Below are 22081 nucleotides of genomic sequence, written 5' to 3'. Positions count from 1 at the left end.
TCTCTTTGTTGAATAGAGATGATGGTGTCCATCTTATCAATTTTGAGAACCAAATGTGGAAAATGTAGATAAAGTATATAGTAGAATGCCTGAATTCTAGTATGTGCATGGTAAAAGATATTTTACTATTAATACTAGCTACTATTAGTAAAGGGTATTTATTGTTAATATTACTGCTGTTATTTAGTCACAGAGGCTTTCAGAACTTTCTGAAATTTCATGATTTTCATAACCTCATCTTGCCCCTATTGAGAACCTTTTTGGTGCTGGGTTTCAGAGTGTTCTCCAACCTGATCTGACATCACCTCCTGAATGGAAGCTCCCCTAATTCGCTCTGACATTTCTAGAAGTAGGCCATACAGCCTGTGTCACAAGTCTTGAGTTCATTGTCACTTTCACAGATGCCCCATTGCAGCTCCCGACACCCAGTACCGCATGCCCTGGCTGAGAATGTTGGCCACTTTGTGAATAAGAAGACTGTGTAATTTATTTTACTGCTAATCTAGTGTCAGCACAAAGTTATTTTTAAAAAAGGAAGTATCTTCCTTTGATCTTTACTGTTTGATGTCTCAGCCCTTGAGTGAGGCAGATATGCACAAAAGACATAAGAAGCATTAGAAAAGTGAGCACTTTTCCTTAATAGAAGCTGCATGAATTGAATAAGGCTTCAGAATTCAGAACAGCTGCATCCAGTTCTTGGGCCTTCTTTTTAACCCACAACCTAGGAAATTTGGTTTTGGCAGATGATGGGATGGATATTTCTGGGTGCTTGTTGCCTTCAAGACCAGCACGTGCATCTTCTGGTGTGCCTAGCCTTGACCCCATGCTGAATCTGAGGCCCTAAGGACTTTAGGTGGAGGCTCAGGACAGTCTGGACCTGCGTGAACTTCTGTGAGCTGTGTCTAGCCTGGGCAGTACCATGTACAAGGAACCCTCTGGGGCTTCTGGACAAACAACTCCTGGTGCAGCCTGAGGTAGGCGGTCCAGGACGGAAAGAGGCAGCAATGGACTTAAGCTTCAAGGTCAAGTTGACTTCAAGCTCAAGGTCAGCAGTATGGTGAGGCTTCCAGCAAAACATAAGCACTCAATAAATGTTAGCTATTATTATGAGTGTTAGATGTCCTTCCTTATACTAAGTCAAAATCTGCCTCCCCATAACTTCTACCCTATGTTCCTTGACAATATAGTATATCTCATCTGTCTTCTACATGACAGCTCATTAGATATTTAGAGACAGCTATTTTATCTTCACTTTTCCTTGGGGTCCTACCCTCTGAAGAGCTAAGATCCACACTCTTCCCTGCCAGACTCCATCACTCATGAGATTCAGTGGGGGTTGTATTGGATTGCTAGCTTAGGCTGGAGGATGGCACTTGGGGTTGTCATAAAGGGAATCAGGTAAGTATTGACCTGGGTGGCCTTGAATGCTGAGATTTAATAATCCCCATGGGTCCCACAAGGACCAACCAGTTTTCATTCCTTTGGGCCAGGCACTGTGCTAGACTCCAGATATGATATTTGGTTTCATGTGGTTCCAAGCTGGAGTATAGCCTGAAGCCAGTTGCCTGGCTTGATTTTACTCAAATGCTGTGGCAGTTCCACAAGTTGCTAAACTCTGCGTGTCTGAGTCAGAGGACTTGAACACAGCTGGGCTGTTTACTATTCATACTTCCCCAACTAACTATGTTTGCTGAAAAAAATCTAAAGACATGCCACACATCCAGGGGAAGGTAGGTGATATCAGTTTGGCCAAGGAGATAGCACATCTTTACCTTTTATGGAAGGTTCTTACTGTGAGGAAGTGGCCCAAATGTGATTTATTCTTTGGGGTGACCACATAATATTTCATTAACACTTTCAAAGAGTGGTAGAGAGTACCATTAATAATTATGCCAGGACCGTAGGCATAAACTGGGATTATCTTGGGCAAACCAGGAGTCCCAGTGGTATGCTGGAGCCAGTTCCTGCAGGCTCTGGGAGCTGATTGTATGCGTTGCTTCCCAACTCTGCATTCCATGTCCTCGTGTTGATAACTTGAAATTGGTCATAGTGGGTATATTTACACAGTGAAAATGGGCAAATGCTGAAAATCAGGGCTTTATTTTCAGAGAGCCAGTTATTAAACATTTACCAGTGTACCACTGACTGGGATACAGGTCACAGGTCACTCAGAGAAAAGTCCCATTGAGGCAGAGAATGGGAGGAAAAGGTCAGTATGGCCTCTGCTAAGTAGGATAATGCCAGAGGATGAGAAGTTAGACAAGGAAGCCTCATTCTCAGGAAAGAAAATATTCTACAAATATTTGAGGGCCCACTGTGGTATTCTAAGGTAGAACTTAGAATCACATTGTTGTCTGCCTCCCTTTCTGCCTTTAAAACTCCTACCCCAAATAGAACTGGGCTCAGTGCTGGATTACTCACCAACAAGTGGGTGTTGGTGTACAGCAATGCAGCAGGGGAACCAAGGCAAGAAGAATATAATATACATGTCTTTATGTTTACAGATACATATACATGCAGGCACCAAAGTATTAATCACAGGAAAACCATAACTTTGGCCTTCTTTATACTTATTTCACTATTGTTTTTATTTTGAATGACTTGAATTATTTCGAGTTACATGTTCATTACTTGTGGATTGGGGAACACCAACATTTTTTCTTTAACTAGGTGTAAATTTGGACTCAGTTGAGCCTTGCAGCTTTCTAGGGTGATTGATAATTTATTTAGTGCTGCTGAAATGGCTGGGTGGAGTTGTCAGAATATCTTCATTTCATGTTTCTGGTTAGGCGGGCAGGTTGAAATTTGTCCCAACCAAGAGGGAAAGGAACGGGGTGTGTTTGGTTCCATAAGCAGGATCTATAAGCAAAAAAGGGACTTACCCAGTTCCTACCCATTTGAGTTTTACTCCAAAGATATCTCATTGTGCTTCATTAGTCCTCTCACTATCTGGAATGAATATATGGAGATTGTTGGAATTAAAAAAAAATCTTTTTATTTAGGAAAACTTCAAATGTTATACAAAACTAGACTATATAGTATAACTAACTGCTAATTACTCATCACTCAGCTTCGGTAGTTATCAACTCATGTCCAAGCTTATTTTATTTTATGTGTTACATGTGCAACTTCCCCTCCCAGACTGGATGATATTGAAGCAAATCTCAGATATCATATCATTTTAATGGTAAATGTTTTCATATATATATTTCTAAAAGATAAGAACTCTTTTAAAAAAATAACCATAATCTGTAATTTGCTAAAGTAGTTAACAATGTATTTTATCCAGTTGAGACTATAGTGTTTTATGATGCACAATTAGATGAATAAATTCAGTTAACTAACCACAGTTAAAATGGTTACATCTGTTTGTTGATAGGTGAAAATCGGATATTGTGTTGCCCTGGAAGATTCCTTTGTTTGCCAGTACTTGTTATTGTTTGTTTATGATTAATTTTTAACCATTTCTTCATAATCTGATATTTGAAACCTCATTCTTGGAATGAAATAGTCCTGTGCCAAAAAAGTTGCTTTGGGACCACCCCAAAATCACTGGACTAGAAGTGAGTAGTATCTCCTGTGTAGTTTGTATCTTGAGATTGAGAGATTAGGAACAATTTTAAAAGAATCCCACCCCTCTCCTTCCCTCTGAAGTCGTTAGGGTGGGAACAGGCAAGCTAGCACTCATCCTGAAGAGAACTCATTAGGATGTAGGACTGGGCTCAGGCCTGGGAATCTGGAGGTGCTGGATTCAGGGTTGAACCTGAGGTTGACAGGAAGGGTATTGCTGAAATTGGTGAGATGTGCCATTCCAGACAATCTTTAGACCTATGACCCTGTATTTCAAGTTAACCACAAGAACAAAAAAAAGATCCTGAATCTATTGTATCACTCTTGTTTGTCAAGCGTTCCTGGGGATCAAACCAGTTAAACATCAGTGGATTCTTATCTGTATAACTGCCAGTTTACTTTTGTCAGTTTTATGACTTTTTCAGTTTTATGAAAAATGTGCTTCAACTGAATTTTATACATCCCTGCCTTCTTTGATAGAATAATGAGTATTATTTAATATTTTCTAATAATTTAGGGACATCATTAATATGAGTTTTTATACTGGGTTGTGTAAGTAACGGTGTACAAAGTGTTTGGATTTGCTCTTTTGTTTATTCATTCAATAGATATTTATTATGCATCAGCTATATATGGGATGGAACTTTTAGGGTGTCCAATTATTTCATTTAGAATTGTGCTTTAAAAATATTTTTGTCTATTTAAAAGCTGTAATTAAAAGGCGTGTTGGAGACCACCTAACTTTGGGTGGTCAGTTTGGGTCAGTTCCTTAAATTCTCTGAGTCTCAGTTTCATCATCTGTAAAATGGGCATAATAATAGTGCCTACCTCATTGGGGTATGAGAATTAAATTGAATATTGCATCTAAAACTCCTAGCACAGCACCTGGTACATAGTAAGCCCTTAATGTTAGTTGGTACAATGTTGCTGGATTAACTCATTTCTTATAAGCCTTGGAATAAGCTGCTTCTGAATTCTTATAAACAGACCATTGATTGACAAGTTTGTAGCTCTGAAGTCTTTAAAAAAGTTTGCCTTGTGCATATATGTCCAGATAAAGTTGCACAAGCCAGTACACCACTTCAGCACACACGTATCACACTCGATTAAATTTTAGGCAAGGCATAGGCATATTTGTTTGGCAAATGCTCTCGCTGTAGCTTAGGTTAGTTGTATAATAACAAGTAAATGGGTAACTTATCAAGTCCTTATAATGTTGTCTTAGAGTTTTAGCACATATTATAAGGTTTAGATGCTTTTTGTTTGATTTTTACATTTGTTACAAGCAAAGTGAGGAATTAGACATTTTAAGTATTCAGCTTTTTGGGAAACATTTTCAGTAAATCCTTTCAAGCTACTGAATCAGTTTTGATTGAAGAAATCCTTGAGATGGCAAGGAAAGCTGTTCAAATAACGGTTAGGATTTGCACCTACTCTCTGTGAATCAAGATTTTCTCCATATTGTGTAATCCAAACAAAGTACAGAAATAAATTGGATGCCGAAGTTCATGAAACTGCAACTATCATCCGTTAAGTGACAATTTTCCAGCCTTTATATTCATCAAAACAGAATCGGTCTCGTTAACTTTACATTAAATGTGTGATATGATTTGTAAAATAAACCAATATAAATAAGATGTTGCTTTTTATCTCGTTCATAGATGAGATCTAGAGTTAAGAGGTAATAAAAGAAAAGTTCTAATACTAAAGAGTTTGAAACTCTCACCTTAGTGATATAGAAGAGGGTACTATGCCCCCAAACTAAATGGCACCAGATAAATAAAATACTTCACATGCTCATATTTATATTATTTAAGTTTCAATCTCTTTTCCCAATTAGATATTACATCTAACTGTGCCTTTGGTAAAAAAACATTTTATTTGGTATGGTAAAAAAACATGGTTATGGTAAAAAAACATTTATTACTAATTTCAGTGATCATCAATTCTGGCAACTTGCCAGCGATAACCCAGAAGACAGCTGAGAACCCAGAAGGAAGCAAATATTTATGAGCAACCAAAAATCAGTGTTGGAAAGTAGATAAAACAGGAGATGCTTATGCATTTTACACTTGGAGTACTTCCTGTGCTCTCTCTGAGTCTATTTACCCTTACCAGTCACAGTTTTAACTGACCTGATTTTCTGGTATCTTTGCATTCATATGCAGCAGGTTCGGAATACATATACGTCAGTAACACCCCAAAAGCAAGACATAGAAAGCTACAATAGAGACAAAAGAATACTCAAAACATAGCGGCCGGGGACGCACAGGTTTATGTGGTTCCTCAGGGCATCACTATATAATATGCACAATAATTGATTCTCATATGACCCTGAGTCATGAGAAAGAGCTAAAATTTTCTTCTATTTTGTTTAAGAATATGGAAAAGTGGGTCATGCATTTTAGAAAGATTTCCTTCAAATACTATTATAATTTGGCATTTATATTTTAAAAGTTATCTATAAAATGAAGGGATTGGGCCAAGGCTTTATATATGTATAAAATCAGCTTTATTGTGATATAATTCACATACAATTCACCCATTTAAAGTGTACAATTCAGTGGTTTTTAGCATAGTCACGGAGTGCAACCATCACCACAATCAATTTTAGAACACTTCATCACCCCCAAAAAACTTATTAGCCGTCACTCCCCTTTTCTCCTACAGTTCCCAACCCTAGGCAACAACTAATGTTTCTGTCTCTATAGATTTGCCTATTGTGGACATTTCATATAAATAAAATCATGTAATATGTAGTCTTTTGTGATTGGCTTCTTTCACTTAGCATAGTGTTTTCAAGGTTCATCCATGTTGTAGTGTATATCAGTATTTTGTTCCTTTTTTTTGCCAAATAGTATTTCATTGTATGGAAATATTATTTCATCACATGTTATTTATCCATTCATCAGTTGATGGACATTTGGGTTGTTTCTGTTTCTTGGCTATTATGAATAATGCTGCTATGAGCATTTGCATACAAGTTTTTGTGTGGACATAGGTTTTCATTTCTCTTGGGCATATACCTAAGAGTAGACTAGCTAGATCATACACTAACTCCATGTTTAACCTCTTGCAGAACTGCCAAACTGTTTTCCAAAGTGACTGCATTATTTTCTATTCCCACCAGTGGTGTATGAGGATTCCAGTTTCTCCACATTCTCACCAACACTTGTTATTTTCCATTTTTATATTATAGCCATCCTAGTGGGTTTGAAGTGTTATCTCATTGTGGCTTTGATGTGCGTTTCCCTAAAAGAGCTCTTATGTTCCCCCAACACTAATGTCCTATGATTTTAAACTTTTTGTAGGATTGAGTGTCATCTCCAGCTTAATTATAAGGTTCTTGAGTGACTAGGAAGTGTCAGGCTTTACTTTGTGACAGTTACTCTGCTTAAGAAGGAACCCTGCATAGAGCTGCCATTTGTAAATATTAAAGTATTGTTTTAATTAAGTAAATTAGTAAATTAAGTCTGGTACTAGGACAATGTGGATTTCACTCATAGCAGAGTTTTCACGTCTTCTTTCCAGACTGTTCTTGATTAACAGTCAGTCTTTGTGGACTAAAATGTAAGTGCCAAGGAGACATGTTCATTGCTGTATCCCAACGCTGTGCCACAGTGCCTCACACTGCGTAGGGACAAAATAAATAACTGTTCAATGAATTGATGGATGCATAAGCATGGAGTTGGTCTCAGATTATTTGAGGAGGGTGCTTATGACCTCCCCTTTATTTCAGTTTGCGTTGCCATGTAAGCAGTTGGCACATCTTTCCCCTGTCCCCACCCCGCCAGACTTTAAAGATTTGCCAGACTTTCACAGTGGAGCTAAAATAAATGAACAAAGCCCATTTCTGGTAGACCTGTTGTTTTGCCTGGTGGTGCCGCCTAGCAATGCTATTCTCCCCGAAGCCTCTTTCATTAACCACTCCCTGGTATTAAATTGTCAGTAGCATCCCTGGAGTAAGTAAGCATGCTCTGGTGGCTTGTCAAGACAGAAAGCTAAACCTCTTGGTGGTTTAAACTGGGATTTGTTTAAGCAAGAAATGAGATTACCATCTTGAGCCTCATTGCAGGGCATTAGGTAGCTGGAGAAGCCATCCTGGGTGTAAGCTATGATCAGCTCTGATTGCTGAAATGATCACACTGGAGATAGTCACACAGGTGCATACCTGTGTGGCATACCTCTGCACAGTCAAAACTATGGAATCTTTTTAGTCCAAGGACTGTATTTCTGATGAAGAAGGTGGCGTGATTTAAAGGTGAGGACCACATGGAAGGTTGATCTTCACCTTCCGTTGCCTCTAGATTGAGCAGGACAGGCATCTTCTTGATGAGAAATAGGGATGATGATCGAAAATGTCTGTAATTGTGTTTTCTTCCCACCTCTTGAGCCTGAGAACATTACTTCGGAATGGTAAACAAATTTCATCTGCCTACCACTTCCCTTTCTTAAGACCTGGAGCAGAAATACGGGGCTTGACTACAGAGATGGAAGGGAACAGTTGAGGTTAGTGGTCACTGGAGTGATACTCCTCCTTTTAGTCTGATTTCTCTTGTAGGAGTGGCAGGGAGAGGCCCCAGACCCTTGGGAAAGAAACTGCACTTCACTGAGCTGCTCAGGGGCTTGAGGCAGACACTCAAGGAAAAGGTTTTTTTTTTTGTTTGGTTTTTTTTTGGTGAAGAAGATTAGCCCTGAGCTAACATCTGTTGCCAATCCTCCTCTTTTTGCTGATGAAGATTGGCCCTGGGCTAACATCCGTGCCCATCTTCCTCCACTTTATATGTGGGATGCCTGCCACAGCATGGCTTGATGAGCGATGAGTAGGTCTGTGCCCGGGATCGGAACCTGTGAACCCCAGGCCACTGAAGTGGAGAGCGAGAACTTAACCAGTACGCCACCAGGTCGGCCCCAAGGAAAAGTTTTTTTAACCTCGTGGGTTTCACATTTTTGGATCCCTTCATCTCTAGCTCCATCTTGCCCCTGCTTCCTCCTGGTCCAGATCCAAGCTAAGAATACATTTACTGGTGCCAGAATGGCGCCTTGCAAGAGCTTTTTCTTTCTCCCAAATCTTAAGCTTATAAAAAAACAGTAACATAGCTTTTATGTTGGTGTTTCTGTTTGTTGTTCTGATTTCATGTGGTTGTCTGTGTCAAGGTCAGCCACATGGGCTGGAAATCAAAGAATGTCTGCCTGCCTGACCTAAATACATGAATACTGTTGCCAGAACTAACTTCTTTATAGTGGAATGCATGGTTACCTTTAAAATGGGAGTCACTAGGAGAGAAGAGCACATGGACGAAATTTAATTATATGCGGAACGTTTCTAAACCCATAGCCATGGGATTTAGTCATGGATGGATGATAACTGGAACTTTGAAAGCTGTATTTAAAATTTGAAAATCACCTGCGGCACTCATGTTATAAATGGCCCATAAATAATTTCATTAACAAGCGATTAGATGTGTTAAGACCCTCCTGGGAAAGGGATGTCTGCTGGGTCATTACCGTGCATTGCCCTCAAGCCATCAGCGTCCAAGTTCCCTCCCAGTTACAAGCTAGGGCAGCTTGCTCAGACTCTGGTTTCTCACTTTCAAACTGTGGTCCAGCTACTTACAGCATTCATTTTGATTCCACTAGAACAGTGGTTTTGAACTTGACCAGTAAGATACAGGCCCCCTCATTAAAAACATTTCCTCCAGTCCATTGCATGAGAGTCTTCAGGCAGTGGCCTGGAAGTTGGTATTTTTAACAAGTGCCTTTGGTGGTTTTTATGATGAGGCAAATCTGAGAAACAATGTAGTTGAATATAGCCAGCCGTTTTTAAGTTTATAATTAAACCTTTACTTTAAAATTTAGTTGCACTAAGTACTAAAATTGAAGTTACTTTTTTTTTTTTGGTGAGGGAAATTGGCCATGAGCTGACATCTGTACCCATCTTCCTCTATTTTATATATGGGATGCTGCCACAGTATGGCTTGATGAGCGGTGCGCAGGTCCGCACCCTGGATCCGAAGCTGCGAATCCCGGGCCGAGAAGTGGAGCACGAACTTTACAACTACGCCACCGGGCCGGCCCCCAAAGCTTTCAGAAAATACTATTGAAAACAAACCGTAGAGATCCAGTTCAAATTGCAAATGCCAAGTAGACTGTATGGGTGGTATCATGTCACTTCTAACCTGGGCTTGGCTGTGGAGCAAACTGTAAACAGGCTGACTTCCGTGGACTCCAGGGACTTTTGCCTTCATGGGCCCCTTCCTCCTTAAAAAATAAATAAAAATTCTATTTTATGACTGCATTGGTATAAAGATGAATGTATTAATATGGTATATTACAGTATTTTTTTAACCTGAAAGTTCACGTTTTCTTGTGATTTTAAAAGAAATTCAAATATTTTCATGAGTGCCTAAAAATATCACAGGCCCTAGGTACTACACCTGTTGTATCTAACAGAGGATTTGGGCCTACGTGGCAGAGGTGGTGAAATAGAGACGTGAGTTCTGGTGGCGCATGTCACAGATAATACTTCTACTTGCCTCAGAAGTTCTGAAAGGAATCCTGGCTCTTCTCTTTTTCTCTCTCACATGATATGATCAGCTCTTTTGTTCCCATTCTTGTCTGGGCAAGAGGGAGAGTTGATGGGAATCTGAGGCTGTGCCAGGCGGGGGGAAAGGTTGTTGTCACACAGGGATGTGTGACCCTTCCCACAAACATACCTGTATCCCCTTAAATATGTTTTGAATTTCCACGTGTAACATACAGAGTTTCGCCCTGACACTAGCATAGGTGGGTCAGTCAGGCCTCTTCTCACCCTAAATTCCGACCTGGGGGAGCCCTGGTGGTGTCAAGCATGGAACTGGCTGAACGACTCTTCTCGTGGGTGTCAGGCTTTCCTTGTCATTCTTGATGGCTTGTGTCTAAGGATTTCGATGACAGGCTTGATATGGGTAGGGTGTTGCATGGGAAGGGAAGGAGCTGTTGAGATGAGGAATGCAGGCATACTGTTTTCCATGGGCAGGACTGGAGATCTGCTATCTGCTCATTGAAGCCAAGTTAAAACAATTTCTGTTTCTTTTGCATCATTACGGAGAAGTTTTTGATTGAGAACCCTAAAATAACTCTGATTATGAAGATTAAACGTATTGATTGTAAAAAAATTGAAAAACATCATCAGAAAAGCCAGGAGAAGAAAAAAATCACCCTAATCCACGATCCAGAGATGACTGCTGTTAACATTTTGGCCTAATGTTTCTAGTCTCATTTTTCTGTATACAAATAGCCATTTAATTTTTACCCAAAATTGTAATCATACAAAATGTTCCATTTAATCACCTGCCCTTTTCACCTAACAATATATAATGAACATTCTCCTCGCATCAGTAAATGCCATCCTACTAAATGATTTTAATGGCAGTGTATTATTCCTTCCTGTTAATGGATAATCATTTATTTAACCAGCCCTCTATTTTTGGACAAAAAATTAGTTTTCTCATTATGATTAGTAAAACTTCAATGATTTTTTAAAGATAAATTTTGGAATGCGTGCATAATTATTTCTTTAGGATAAAGTGGAAGTAATGTATCACAGGGTATAGGAATCTGGAGCTTTTTAATATGTATTTCCAAATAGCCCCGAGGAAAGAGTGCAGCAGTTTACATTCCCATTGGTACTTTTTAAGTGCTTATGTCTTTGTCCCCTTGCCAACACTGGGTATTGCCATGTGACTAAAATTCAAACTAAAGAAATCTGGTATGCATTAATTTGAAAGAAACCATGACTCAAGTTGTTTTCATAGAGTATTTAATGTTTAGCAGATTGCTCATGTGCAATAATTATGGGTTTCTTTACAGTGTTATGGAAACCCTTTTATTAAATTTTACATTTACCACTTTCTTCAAGGCCCTTAAATAGTTCTTAGGTTTTCAGCTCTTATGTTTTAATCTGTTAAAAGTATGGTTTGGGAGGGCTTTGTGTGTTTGTACTTAGGATGATGGAAGGTGAGAACTAGACAGAATTTTAGTGATCGGTTAATCCACCTCTATTTTACAGGTTAGTAAATGGCTCAAGAAAGACACTTGCTCACAATCATTCTGTCTGTTGCAAGTGATAGACAACTCAACTCAGATTAGCCTAGCAAAATGGGCAATTCATTGGCTCCTGAAACTGAAAATGGGTTCTAATACTTACTGTGACTAACCTCAGACAATTCTTTGATCTTTCTAAGCCTCGGTGTTCTTATCTGTAAATAGGATGCTGGACTCACCAAAGGTCCCTTCCACCTCTTAAAGTTAAATGTTTCTATGAATGTAGTAGCAGAGAATTACATTATACTATCAACCAAATTTAGACCTAGTGAAGGGAAGGCTAGCCCTCACATAGCAAATTTTTAAAGAAATACAATTCTAAGTTAACAAGGTTTTTTTTTTTTTCTAACTTATAGAGGTCCTTAAGCAACTTGAACATAATTAGCATTCATATAGTGTAAAAATATCTCCAAAGTGTTTTGAAAGCCTTTTTTTCTGTTGATTACACAATCCTCAAACATCTTTTCCACCTGTTAGTTTGCTTAACAGATCTATTCACAAAGAGTGGGGAAAAAAATTGAGTCCTGCTGCTCCCCTACACAATTATTACAGCAAATTCCAACTTGGTCGGACATTGCAGGAACAGTTCAACTGTCCATGACAGCAACAGGCTGCTGAGTCAGACCCGGGCGCAGAGGAGCTGATCCTGAGCATTCGTGCCTAATTTCCATACAGGAAGAAATATTGGCGTTAGGGAGTGTTGCCTCACCAGGAATACCTCTTAAAGCTCTGTGGCTGGTTGTTCAAGAGGAGGTGAATTTTCTCACGTCAGGTTCCCTTAGCTCTTTAAAATTGTTTCTTTGATTTATAGGAAACCTTTTCTGTGGGTTTTTTTTTTTTTGGTCTTTGCTCGTTTTTGCTATTTGGAGTTCACTGTGTACTCTTGAAATTTACTGCAGGAAGCAGAAGTGCTCCTCAGAGACTACTCTAGTATTCTGAAAAGGTCTTTAAGAAACAAGCTTTGTTTTAAAGCCATCAACTACCATTAAAATTTTAAAATATTTTCACCACAATATTTGGAATACAGATTCATTTCATGGTTTTGACTGCTACCAGATTGCCAGTCTTGGTTTGTGTTTGGAGAAATCTTTAGACAGAAATAAATGCAACAGGACCTACATACCTTTTTATTAACACTCAGCTACCACATGTTTATCAGCAATACTGGCAGTCCCTGGACCTGGTTCTGCAGGAGAGGGATGGTTCCAGGGAGAAAAACAGCCAAAGATTTTGATGGAGGGTATTATTAGTCAGGACAAGCAAGATCATCCTGCAGTAACAAATAACCCTCAAATCTCAGTGGCTTAAAATAACAAAGGTTCATTTTTCATTCACACTGTAAGTCCATTGAAGTGTGGCTGGGGCCTCCATTCTGGCTTTTCTTTGCTCTGTGTCCCAGCTGATAGAGCAATCATTATTTTGAATTTTGCTGGTTATGGTAACAGAGAAAGAGTTCTGAAGGGTCTCACATCAGCCATAAGTGCACTTGCCTGGGTGTGACACACACCATTTCCATTCAGAACTCACTGGTCAGATTAGGCACATGCCCAGCTCAATTATAATGGCCAGGAGTTGCAGTCTGACCCCACAGGCCTGGAAGGAAGAAAACCAGAAATATTTGCCCAGCAGCCCTGGTGACTACCACAATTTACTCTTCTGATGACCAGACATTTGGCTCACTCTCCCTCCTGCAGGTGAAATACACTCATCCCCTCCCGAAAAGAACCAACCCCAAAGTCCCACCCAGTCACAGCATCTGGATGATGCATAGTAGGCACTAAATTAGGGGCTGATACAAAGTCATTTCAACATCAACTCTAGATGTGGGTCCTCTTGATCTAGAGACTTCTGAACTGAAAGAGGCAAGTTACCTGCTGTTGATCCCCTGCTTGCACGTTGTATATTAATATATAATGGTGAAACAAACATTGGAAAACCCATTGTACACTCCTATTCAGAAGGGAAGTGAATGGGACTCACCCATTCACTGGTCCTCAGTCATTCTAAAATGCTGAAGCCGGGGCCAGCGTGGTGTAGTAGTTAAGTTCTCATGCTCTGTTTCAGCAGCCTGGGGTTTGCAGGTTCGGATCCGGGGCGCAGACCTACACACATCGCTTATCAAGCCATTCTGTGGCAGGCGTCTTGCATATCAAGTAGAGGAAGATGGGCATGGATGTTAGCCCAGGGCCAATCTTCCTGACCAAAAAATAAATAAAATAAAAATAAAATGCAGAAGCAGTTCTGAAATCCCTTTGCACTCCCTGCCTTGTAGGTGAAGAATGTTCCTTTGGAGTCCTAATTCTTCTCTCTGGAAGGGCCTCCTCACTGCATTGTTCTCTTCAGCTCTTGGCTTTTTCCAACAGGCTCCTGGAGCACATTGAAGTGAGCATTAAAGAATGTGCCCCCTGTGGGGGCTGAACAGCTTTCTCAGCCGCTTCTTGACTTCAGAGCATTGGGGGCTCAAGAGGTCTTTCAGGTCTTCAACAGTCTTCCCAGGCTTTTTAGGTTCATGCTCTTGATTTCTTTGGCAGTACAACTCTTTTCAAAAGGAAATAGGTTTCTTATCTGTTTAACTCCATTTTATTTCCATATGCCAATCAATCAAGCCCTCAGTTCTTGGCGTACTTATATTCACTGTATGCCTTTGTGTTTTGGCTTCCATGTCTTTCTTTGTTGAGTTAATTGATGATGCTTTGAACCTGTTAGGCTTTGGTTGGGAAGCCATCTAGTCTCTTTTTCCCTGAACGATTCTAATTGAAAGAATTAAATAAGAAGCCAATAAGAATTAAATAAGAAACCCTTTCAGAGTGTTAAGAGTGGGTGTGATAGCCAATCTCTCCCTTTGAACCTCACCCCAAAGCTAAGTGTTCATTGACCCTTTTTTGCACAAAGTCTTTCTCAGTTTTACATTTATCTGTTGGGGAAGAGAAACAGCTCCTTTTTCCAACTCTGCAAGTCTGACTTGATGGACTCTATTCTCTTTCCTTTTTGTTTGTAAACCAGTCAATTACTTCCTGAGCCTCTCTCTCCCTCTCTTTTTTGGTTACATCTTGTAAAACGTGGCCAACAGTAGCCAATAGTAACCATACTTGCTACTAACATTCGACTTTCAATCTCTTTCACAAGATCTACTCATTCTTTAGGTTTATTTTCTGCCTTCCAAGTCATCATATATAATAGTTTTACCATATGCATTGCTGGCCTCCAAAATCGTTTCCTCACTTCCTGCTGCCTGACTCTAAGCCAATGCCGCATATTTTGTGCTGTTAAAGCAGCACTCCACTCCAAGTAGTAGTCAGAATAGGCCAGGTTCTGTTGCAGTAACAGACAATACCCAAATCACAGTGGTTTAAAGAAAAAAGGTTTATTTCGTGCTCATGCTGTATGTGCATTGAGGATTGGCTGCGTCCTTGCTCCAGGACCTGGATTAACAGATCAGCCATGATCTTGAATGCTTCCCATGCCTGTGTGAAAGCTCTGGAATTTCTCATGCCTGTAACTAAATGCTCTGGCCTGGAAGTGAGGACCTACACATCACTTCCGCTCACCATGAAAGCAGTTTTCCTTCATTATTTTTGAACTCTATCCATCTTGAGACATATAAATCTAGTTGATTCTCCTAGCTATATAGTATTCCATCATATAAGTATATCACATTTTATTTACATATTGATGGACAGCTAGATTGTTACCCGTTTTTCATTGCTACAGATTGCTGCAATGAGCATCTTTGTATATGTCTCCTAGTGCACATGTGCAAAATTTCTTTAGGAAATAGTTCTTTTTATTCTTTAGAATATACTGAGAGAAGATGGACCAAAAGTCAACTACTTACCTGTAGCACATTTTTTTTTTTTTTTGTGGGGAATATCAGCCCTGAGCTAACATGCATGCCAATCCTCCTCTTTTTGCTGAGGAAGACTGGCCTTGGGCTAACATCTGTGCCCATCTTCCTCCACTTTATATGGGACGCCGCCACAACATGGCCTGACAAGGGGTGCCTCGGTGCGTGCTGGGGATCCGAACCCCAGGCCGCCAGCAGCAGAGCGCGCGCACTTAGCCGCTACGCCACGGGGCCGGCCCCTATAGCACCTTCTTTTATGAGCTTCAGCTTCTGGTTTATACACACCTCACTATGGTAGAAGCCATTTTGAATGAGATCATTAACTTGTTTGCTGAAGTCTTCTTATGCAGTTTGAATAGAGTCTCCTGCTGAGCATCCTTGATGAATATTCTAGAAATTTTTTTAAATGACCTCTGGTTTAAGGAGGAGTAAAGGGTGAATGCAAACATTCTGTGTCTAGAACCAACATCACTTCTGGCAAACACAGAACAGACTCTTCTTGTCAGTGATTCAGCTGAATTTATCAAAGCCTCTGGACATCCTGGATTAAAGAGAACACGAGTCATGGATGATAGCTGCATTGGGATTCCTTCCTTCCCCTTCTCTTCTATCTCCATCTACACCTTATATGTGGGAAGCATAGGTTTAGGTAGACTTTGATATCAGGAAGAGGAATAAAACTATACATTTAAAATATGATAGTATCCTGTAAAAAAGCATTAAAATATGAATAGAAGAGTGTTCACTTTTTCATGAAGGTAACGAATGTAGGTAAGTGAAAGCAATTTCTATTGCCATTTAAACTAATACAGTACTTCAATCCTTATTCTCTCTCTTTTTTTTTTACCTTAACTAAATTTGCTGATATAACATTTAACTGAATTTCCAAAACTCTACACTTTTTCCCGCTGTTTTGTTGAGTTGCCAACAAAAGGTTTGAAATGGCTCAAAAATAAGCAAGAGGTGAGGCAGGAAGAAGAAACCAGGATTCTAAATAATTTATAGAATGTTTAGGTGTCCCCTGTCACATTTTTCAGAGTGAGACCTCTTTCTAGTTGCCCGTACTTACCAATATCCAACCAAATAAAAGGCCTTTTGGGGACTCTTCATCTCAGAAGGCTGGTGACAGCCGTGACTGGGTGAATATTGGATTTCTGATACAGAACTAGATTATTTTCTGGGTTTCACACAGCTTGTTCTGTCCATTCTGTGCTGAGATGTGTCCTATTTTTCATTATCACTGAATTCTTATTTTTTCACTTCTGCGTATACTGAAAGTTCCAAGTGTAGAATTTTCTCCATCCCCTCCCCTGATCTCTAGCCTCCACCCACACAACCTGCTCTTCCTGCCACCCCCTAACAATATTAACAACCTGGAGGGGTGGCCTTCTATACCTGTCTGCAGGCTCATGTAATCATAAACACGTAGGGGTCTTCCTTCCGCCTGCTTGCCTGCCCTCCTCCCTCCCTCCCTTCTTCCCATTCTCCCTTTCTCCTTTTCTTCCTCTCTTCCACCCTACCTTCCTCCCCTCCTTTTTTTTCAAAGCAAATAGAGTAAATAAATTATTCACACTTCTAGGCATCTTTTGCTTTTCTCATTAACAGAAGATTGAGGATATCTCTCCTGGCAGCTGGTATAGCTCTCATTCATTCTTGCAATGGCTGCCCAATATTCCATGGTTTGGAAATCATGCACTTTATTGAACAGTTTCCCTGTTAAAGGGCATGTTTCCAGTTTTGTTTTATTTTAATTTGGCCACTCTGAAGGGTGCTGCAATGAATGTTCTATACCTATCCTCGAACACTGGTGCTTTTTTTATATGGTCCAGGAGAAGGATTAGCTGGGTTAAAATGTATGTGTACTTTTAATTTTAATAGATGTTGCCAAAGTCTTTCCAAAATGGTTATCCTAGCAAGGTTCCAGCAGACCCTTCCCTCTTCCTGTCCAGTAGTAGGTGTCTTCCCTACTTGGATAAGAATGGAGTGTAACTACAACATTGGGTGCATAGCCCAAGCACTTGTTGACATGCCGTAGAGTATTTCAGTGACATTTAAAACTAGGGCTCTGGTCAGCCTATATGATTGGGATGATTATGATTTTTTTGTATTTCTTAAAGAATCCATACAAAGTTTATAGTAGAGAGGGAACTGGAGACCATTCTAATGCAATCCACTGCTTTCACAGATACTGGAATAGAGATCCAGAGAGGTGGAGGGAGCTAGTTGCTGGCTGCTGCTTCTGGGAAGCAGTTATTCTGAATCCTGACTCAGAATTTTACCTGTTACCTACACTGTGGGTCATGCTGGCAGTGTTTTAGAGAATGGGCCAAGAAACATCATCTGTGACCAGAATTGACTAGTAAGGATGAGCTGTTTTCAGTTTTCTGTTATCTCCTGCTAGGACAAGCAAGCTTCCCAACCTATACTGGGCTGTGTGGGATTTGCCTTGCAAACTTCCACGAAGATGATAGGACATTTGTTAACTTGGTCTTGCCAGTGGAATTGGCTCCTCTTAATCTTTTAGGGAGTTTGGGATTTCATTTTTCCGTATTGTTAGAATTACTGCTTACCAAGTGTGGAGCAGCTGGCTTGGATCACAGCTAAAATGACAACAGTGGAGCACAAGAGAGAAGATTCTGTGTACAGGGATCCTCCTATGTACCTCTCCCACCTCCCTCCCCAAAATACCGATGTAGAGAGCTAAGTAGTAGGGCTGCTTAGAAAAAAGAACTTTCTGTAGGTCCTGCTTACGTTCCAGGCAATATCATCTCTCAGTATGATATGCGCAATTTGACCAGGGCTCAGATAGAGGTTCTCTAGGGCTAAGTAAAATAAACTTTTTGAAAGAAGCCACTTTAGCTCCCTGAGTCCTTAAACTCAGTTTTAATATTAGTTTGAGATTTAGCCCATGGAGTCTGCTAAGGGAGATGAAAAGGGAGACTCCAAATTTTGGATTCCCATTTGGGTTTGCTCTGTGTTCATTGCAGAGCATTTGACAGCACAGCATTAACTTTCTAGGTTGCCTCTAAATAAAGTCGGCCTGTTCAGAGAGCTCAGCTCGTTCTCTTTTAACAACAATAAAAATAATTGTGATGGAGATTCATTTTGTCATAGATAAGCATCGCCAACAGATTATATGTATATGTGTGTGTACATATGTATACACACCCATACACACCTAGAGGCAAGTCTTTGTGTGCAGACCTGGTCAAGAGCTGGCTGATTTGTGGGCTTGCCTGTCAGTGGCTGTGATTCTTCTGGTGTAGTAGTTGCCAAGCGTGCAGATTGAAACCACTGGAGAATTTTTAAAAAATATTCATGCCTAGGTCCCATCCGTGAATTAAATCAGAATCTGTGGGAGAGGAGACCAGAAATTAGAATGTTAAAGGCGATTCTAACAGTCGCTGGGTTGAGGACTTCTGGGCAGGCAATTTGAGATGGAGAGAGTGTCTCTGCTTAATGAAGAAAGAAATGAGATGTAACACCAGCTGTTTTGTTTTTAGAATTCTGCTACCATAGGGATCATCATGTCTTGCCCATCATCTCTCATAGCCCACTTTCTCTCCCTTTCTCCTCCTTTTTCTGTAGATTAAAACAGTGGAGTTATGTCTTATAAAGTCAGCTCATGTAGACAAACATTGAATACTGTAAAAATTATCATTGAAAAGTGCCCTAGGAAGGCACCATGAGGGTTAGAGACCAACACACCATCTCTCGGTACACAAAAACTAGCATAGCCAGTTTTTTTCTCTGGCATTGGAACAAATCACTGTATCTTTGGCTGAGTTTCTCAAAAAATAGCATTTGGGAGCCACAGGGTATGCAAAATATGTATCTTTAAGTATTAGAATTGCACTCAACTTGGTGAGATTGTCAAGCCCTGAGAAGCACATGGGAACTGAGACTGGCTTCGGGAACTGCAGAATCCTGTTTCCCATCTCGTAATTCTGAGGCAGACTCTAACTGAGTGGAGTGTGGGCAGAATCATGGGCACCATTTAAATTGTGAATTTCTCCTTGCCTGCCTTCTTTTAGGCACATATAGTAAATTGAATATTAAATGCACATATAGATGTGACGCCACAGCATTTCATTATTTATTCAAAAATCGAGTGTTTCTTTGAATGTACAGAATTCATTGGCACGCTGTCTTTCTGTCCTCTAGCATTCCCGTGGTTCGGCATGGATATTGGTGGAACGCTGGTTAAACTGGTCTACTTTGAACCAAAGGATATTACAGCTGAAGAGGAACAAGAGGAAGTGGAGAACCTGAAGAGCATCAGGAAGTATTTGACTTCTAATACTGCTTATGGGAAAACCGGGATCCGAGATGTCCACCTGGAACTGAAAAACTTGACCATGTGTGGGCGCAAAGGGAACCTGCACTTCATCCGCTTTCCTAGCTGTGCTATGCACAGGTTCATTCAGATGGGCAGCGAGAAGAACTTCTCCAGCCTTCACACCACTCTCTGTGCCACGGGAGGAGGGGCTTTCAAGTTCGAAGAGGACTTCAGAATGGTATGTCGGGCTTGTCCTTGTTAAAACAACAAAACCACCCCTTAAAGAAAAAAAACCTCTCACATGTCCATAACCATGGCATCTCATGGCAAAGAACTAGACTACTAACCTTGGAACTTTGGACAAGTTTACTTCACTTCTCTGTGCCTCAGTTTCCTCATCTATATGACAATAAAAATAGTTCCTACTGCGGGACCAGCCAGGTGGCATAGTGGTTAATTTGGCATGCTCTGCTCAGGTGGCCCGGGGTTCGCAGGTTTGGATCCTGGGCACAGACCTATGCACCACTCATCAAGCCATGCTGTGGCAGGTGTCCCACATATAAAATAGAGGATGATGGGCACAGATGCTAGCTCAGGGCCAACTGTCCTCAGCAAAAAGAAGAGGATTGGCAACAGATGTTAGCTCAGGTATAATCTTCCTCACCAAAAAAATAAATAAAAATAAAATAAAATAGTTCCCACCTCATAGGGTTGTTACATGAAGGATTAAATGAGATAATATGTACTTGGCACTTGGTAAATGCTCAATAGATATTAGCTACATCATCATTTTTGTTACAATTACTGCTGTGCAATATGCTAAAGACAGGATGATATAAACCCCCTTCTAAAGTATTTCAGAGTTTTCCACAGACTGTTGCAGTTTCACGAAAAGCATAATCATGCCAGTTTTATAGATGTATAGACAGAGGCCTGCAGGAAAGACTTTCTATAAATTCTACTAAAAATTAATACTTCTCTCTACCCATTTGCTCCATCTTTTTTGTTTTATGAATGTCTTTCAGAAGTTTTGCTTACAAACAAAAATGAAATATTTGATATTATTTATAGGTGAATTCCTTTATTAATGAATATGACTTAGGCAGTATGGTTCTACATAATAAGAATAATGCTGTATCCTGACTGGCAGTACATACCAACTCTGTGTTGTTCATTTAGATTTAACCAATTTGGCTAAATGGAAGATGTGGCTGAGTAACATGGAGTCCAGAGTTTTTATATATCAATGCCTTAACACCCATGTCTTCCAATTTCCTCATCTTCTACAGTCAAGATCATCTCTATACTGTCCAGCCCCATCTCATAGGGAATAAAATGAGAATAAAATGAAATAATAGATGGAGAAAATAAAGGAAGCTAGATTAACAGAAGTGACTGAACATAGGAGAAGGAAGGGTTGGAAGAGTTTGGGATTAGTCTTGCCAGAAAGTTGAACATATAGTAAGGTAAGTTGTAAAACACATTTTCTCAGAGCCTAGAATGCAAATTACTGGTGTTTTGTCATGGAGCTAATGTAATCCAGCCTTGCCATAAAGTCTGTCATTAATAAGTAAATTAATGAATCAATGCATGATCCATGATATTTAATAAAGCTATCAATGCAAGTTTTATTTGTATCCTCAAAAATAACATCAATAACTACATTGATTGTAGTAAGTAGTTTCTGTGAGAGCTGGCAACAGAGTCCTAGAGCAGTATCTAAGTGAGACCGATTATATTCAAGTTTTCGCTTTTTATTCTGTGTCCCCTGTCCCTCTCCAGCAGTAGAATTTGGCACCACCACTTACTTAAATGATCCATGGGAGCTTTTTCCCACCAAAGGGGCCCAGTGATCAAAGCATTTTGAAACTAAGAAGGTTGAGATCCAGGGGCATGAAGATTAAATTTGAGTCCATAATTGAAAAAGCATTGAACCTGAATTCTAGTCCTGTTTCTGCATTTAACTAGCTGGGTGACTGGGCGAGACATGGCCCTCCTGTGGGCCTCAGATTCATTGTCTGCAAAAAGGTGGGAGTAAGGTGGAGAGAGGAGGAAGAATTTCTAGGACATCAGAACCAGAAGTGACCTTTGGAGAACAGGAAGTGTATCATTCCTGTGCTACATGGACAAGGAAACTAAAGCTCAAGAGAGATTGAGAGGTTCTAATAGTGCCCCCTATGTAAGAGCTGGGGCCTTGGCTCAATTCTGATTCAGAAGGAAATGCTGACCCACCTCTAGTGCTGTGAGCTCCCCAGGTCCCTCAAGGACACCTTGTCTGTCCATCTCCACTAGGGAGCCTGAAG

At 40.2% G+C, this 22081-nt stretch overlaps 1 protein-coding gene across 3 annotated transcripts in view; it reads left to right on the top strand.

Moving 5' to 3' along the window:
* The window catches only part of PANK1 (pantothenate kinase 1), a 52077-nt gene that overhangs the window by 7417 nt on the left and 22579 nt on the right, over window positions 1-22081 (top strand). For all 3 annotated transcript variants that reach the window (XM_087432252.1, XM_004427812.3, XM_004427813.3), the window contains exon 2: window positions 19664-20016. In XM_087432252.1, the coding sequence (XP_087288378.1) occupies window positions 19664-20016 (353 nt within the window). The remainder of the gene's footprint in view (window positions 1-19663; window positions 20017-22081) is intronic.

Source organism: Ceratotherium simum, chromosome 6 (assembly GCF_057802395.1).
Source record: "Ceratotherium simum simum isolate JZ-2026a chromosome 6, ASM5780239v1, whole genome shotgun sequence".
Taxonomy (NCBI): domain Eukaryota; kingdom Metazoa; phylum Chordata; class Mammalia; order Perissodactyla; family Rhinocerotidae; genus Ceratotherium; species Ceratotherium simum.
This window is presented reverse-complemented; position numbering and strand designations above follow the sequence as displayed.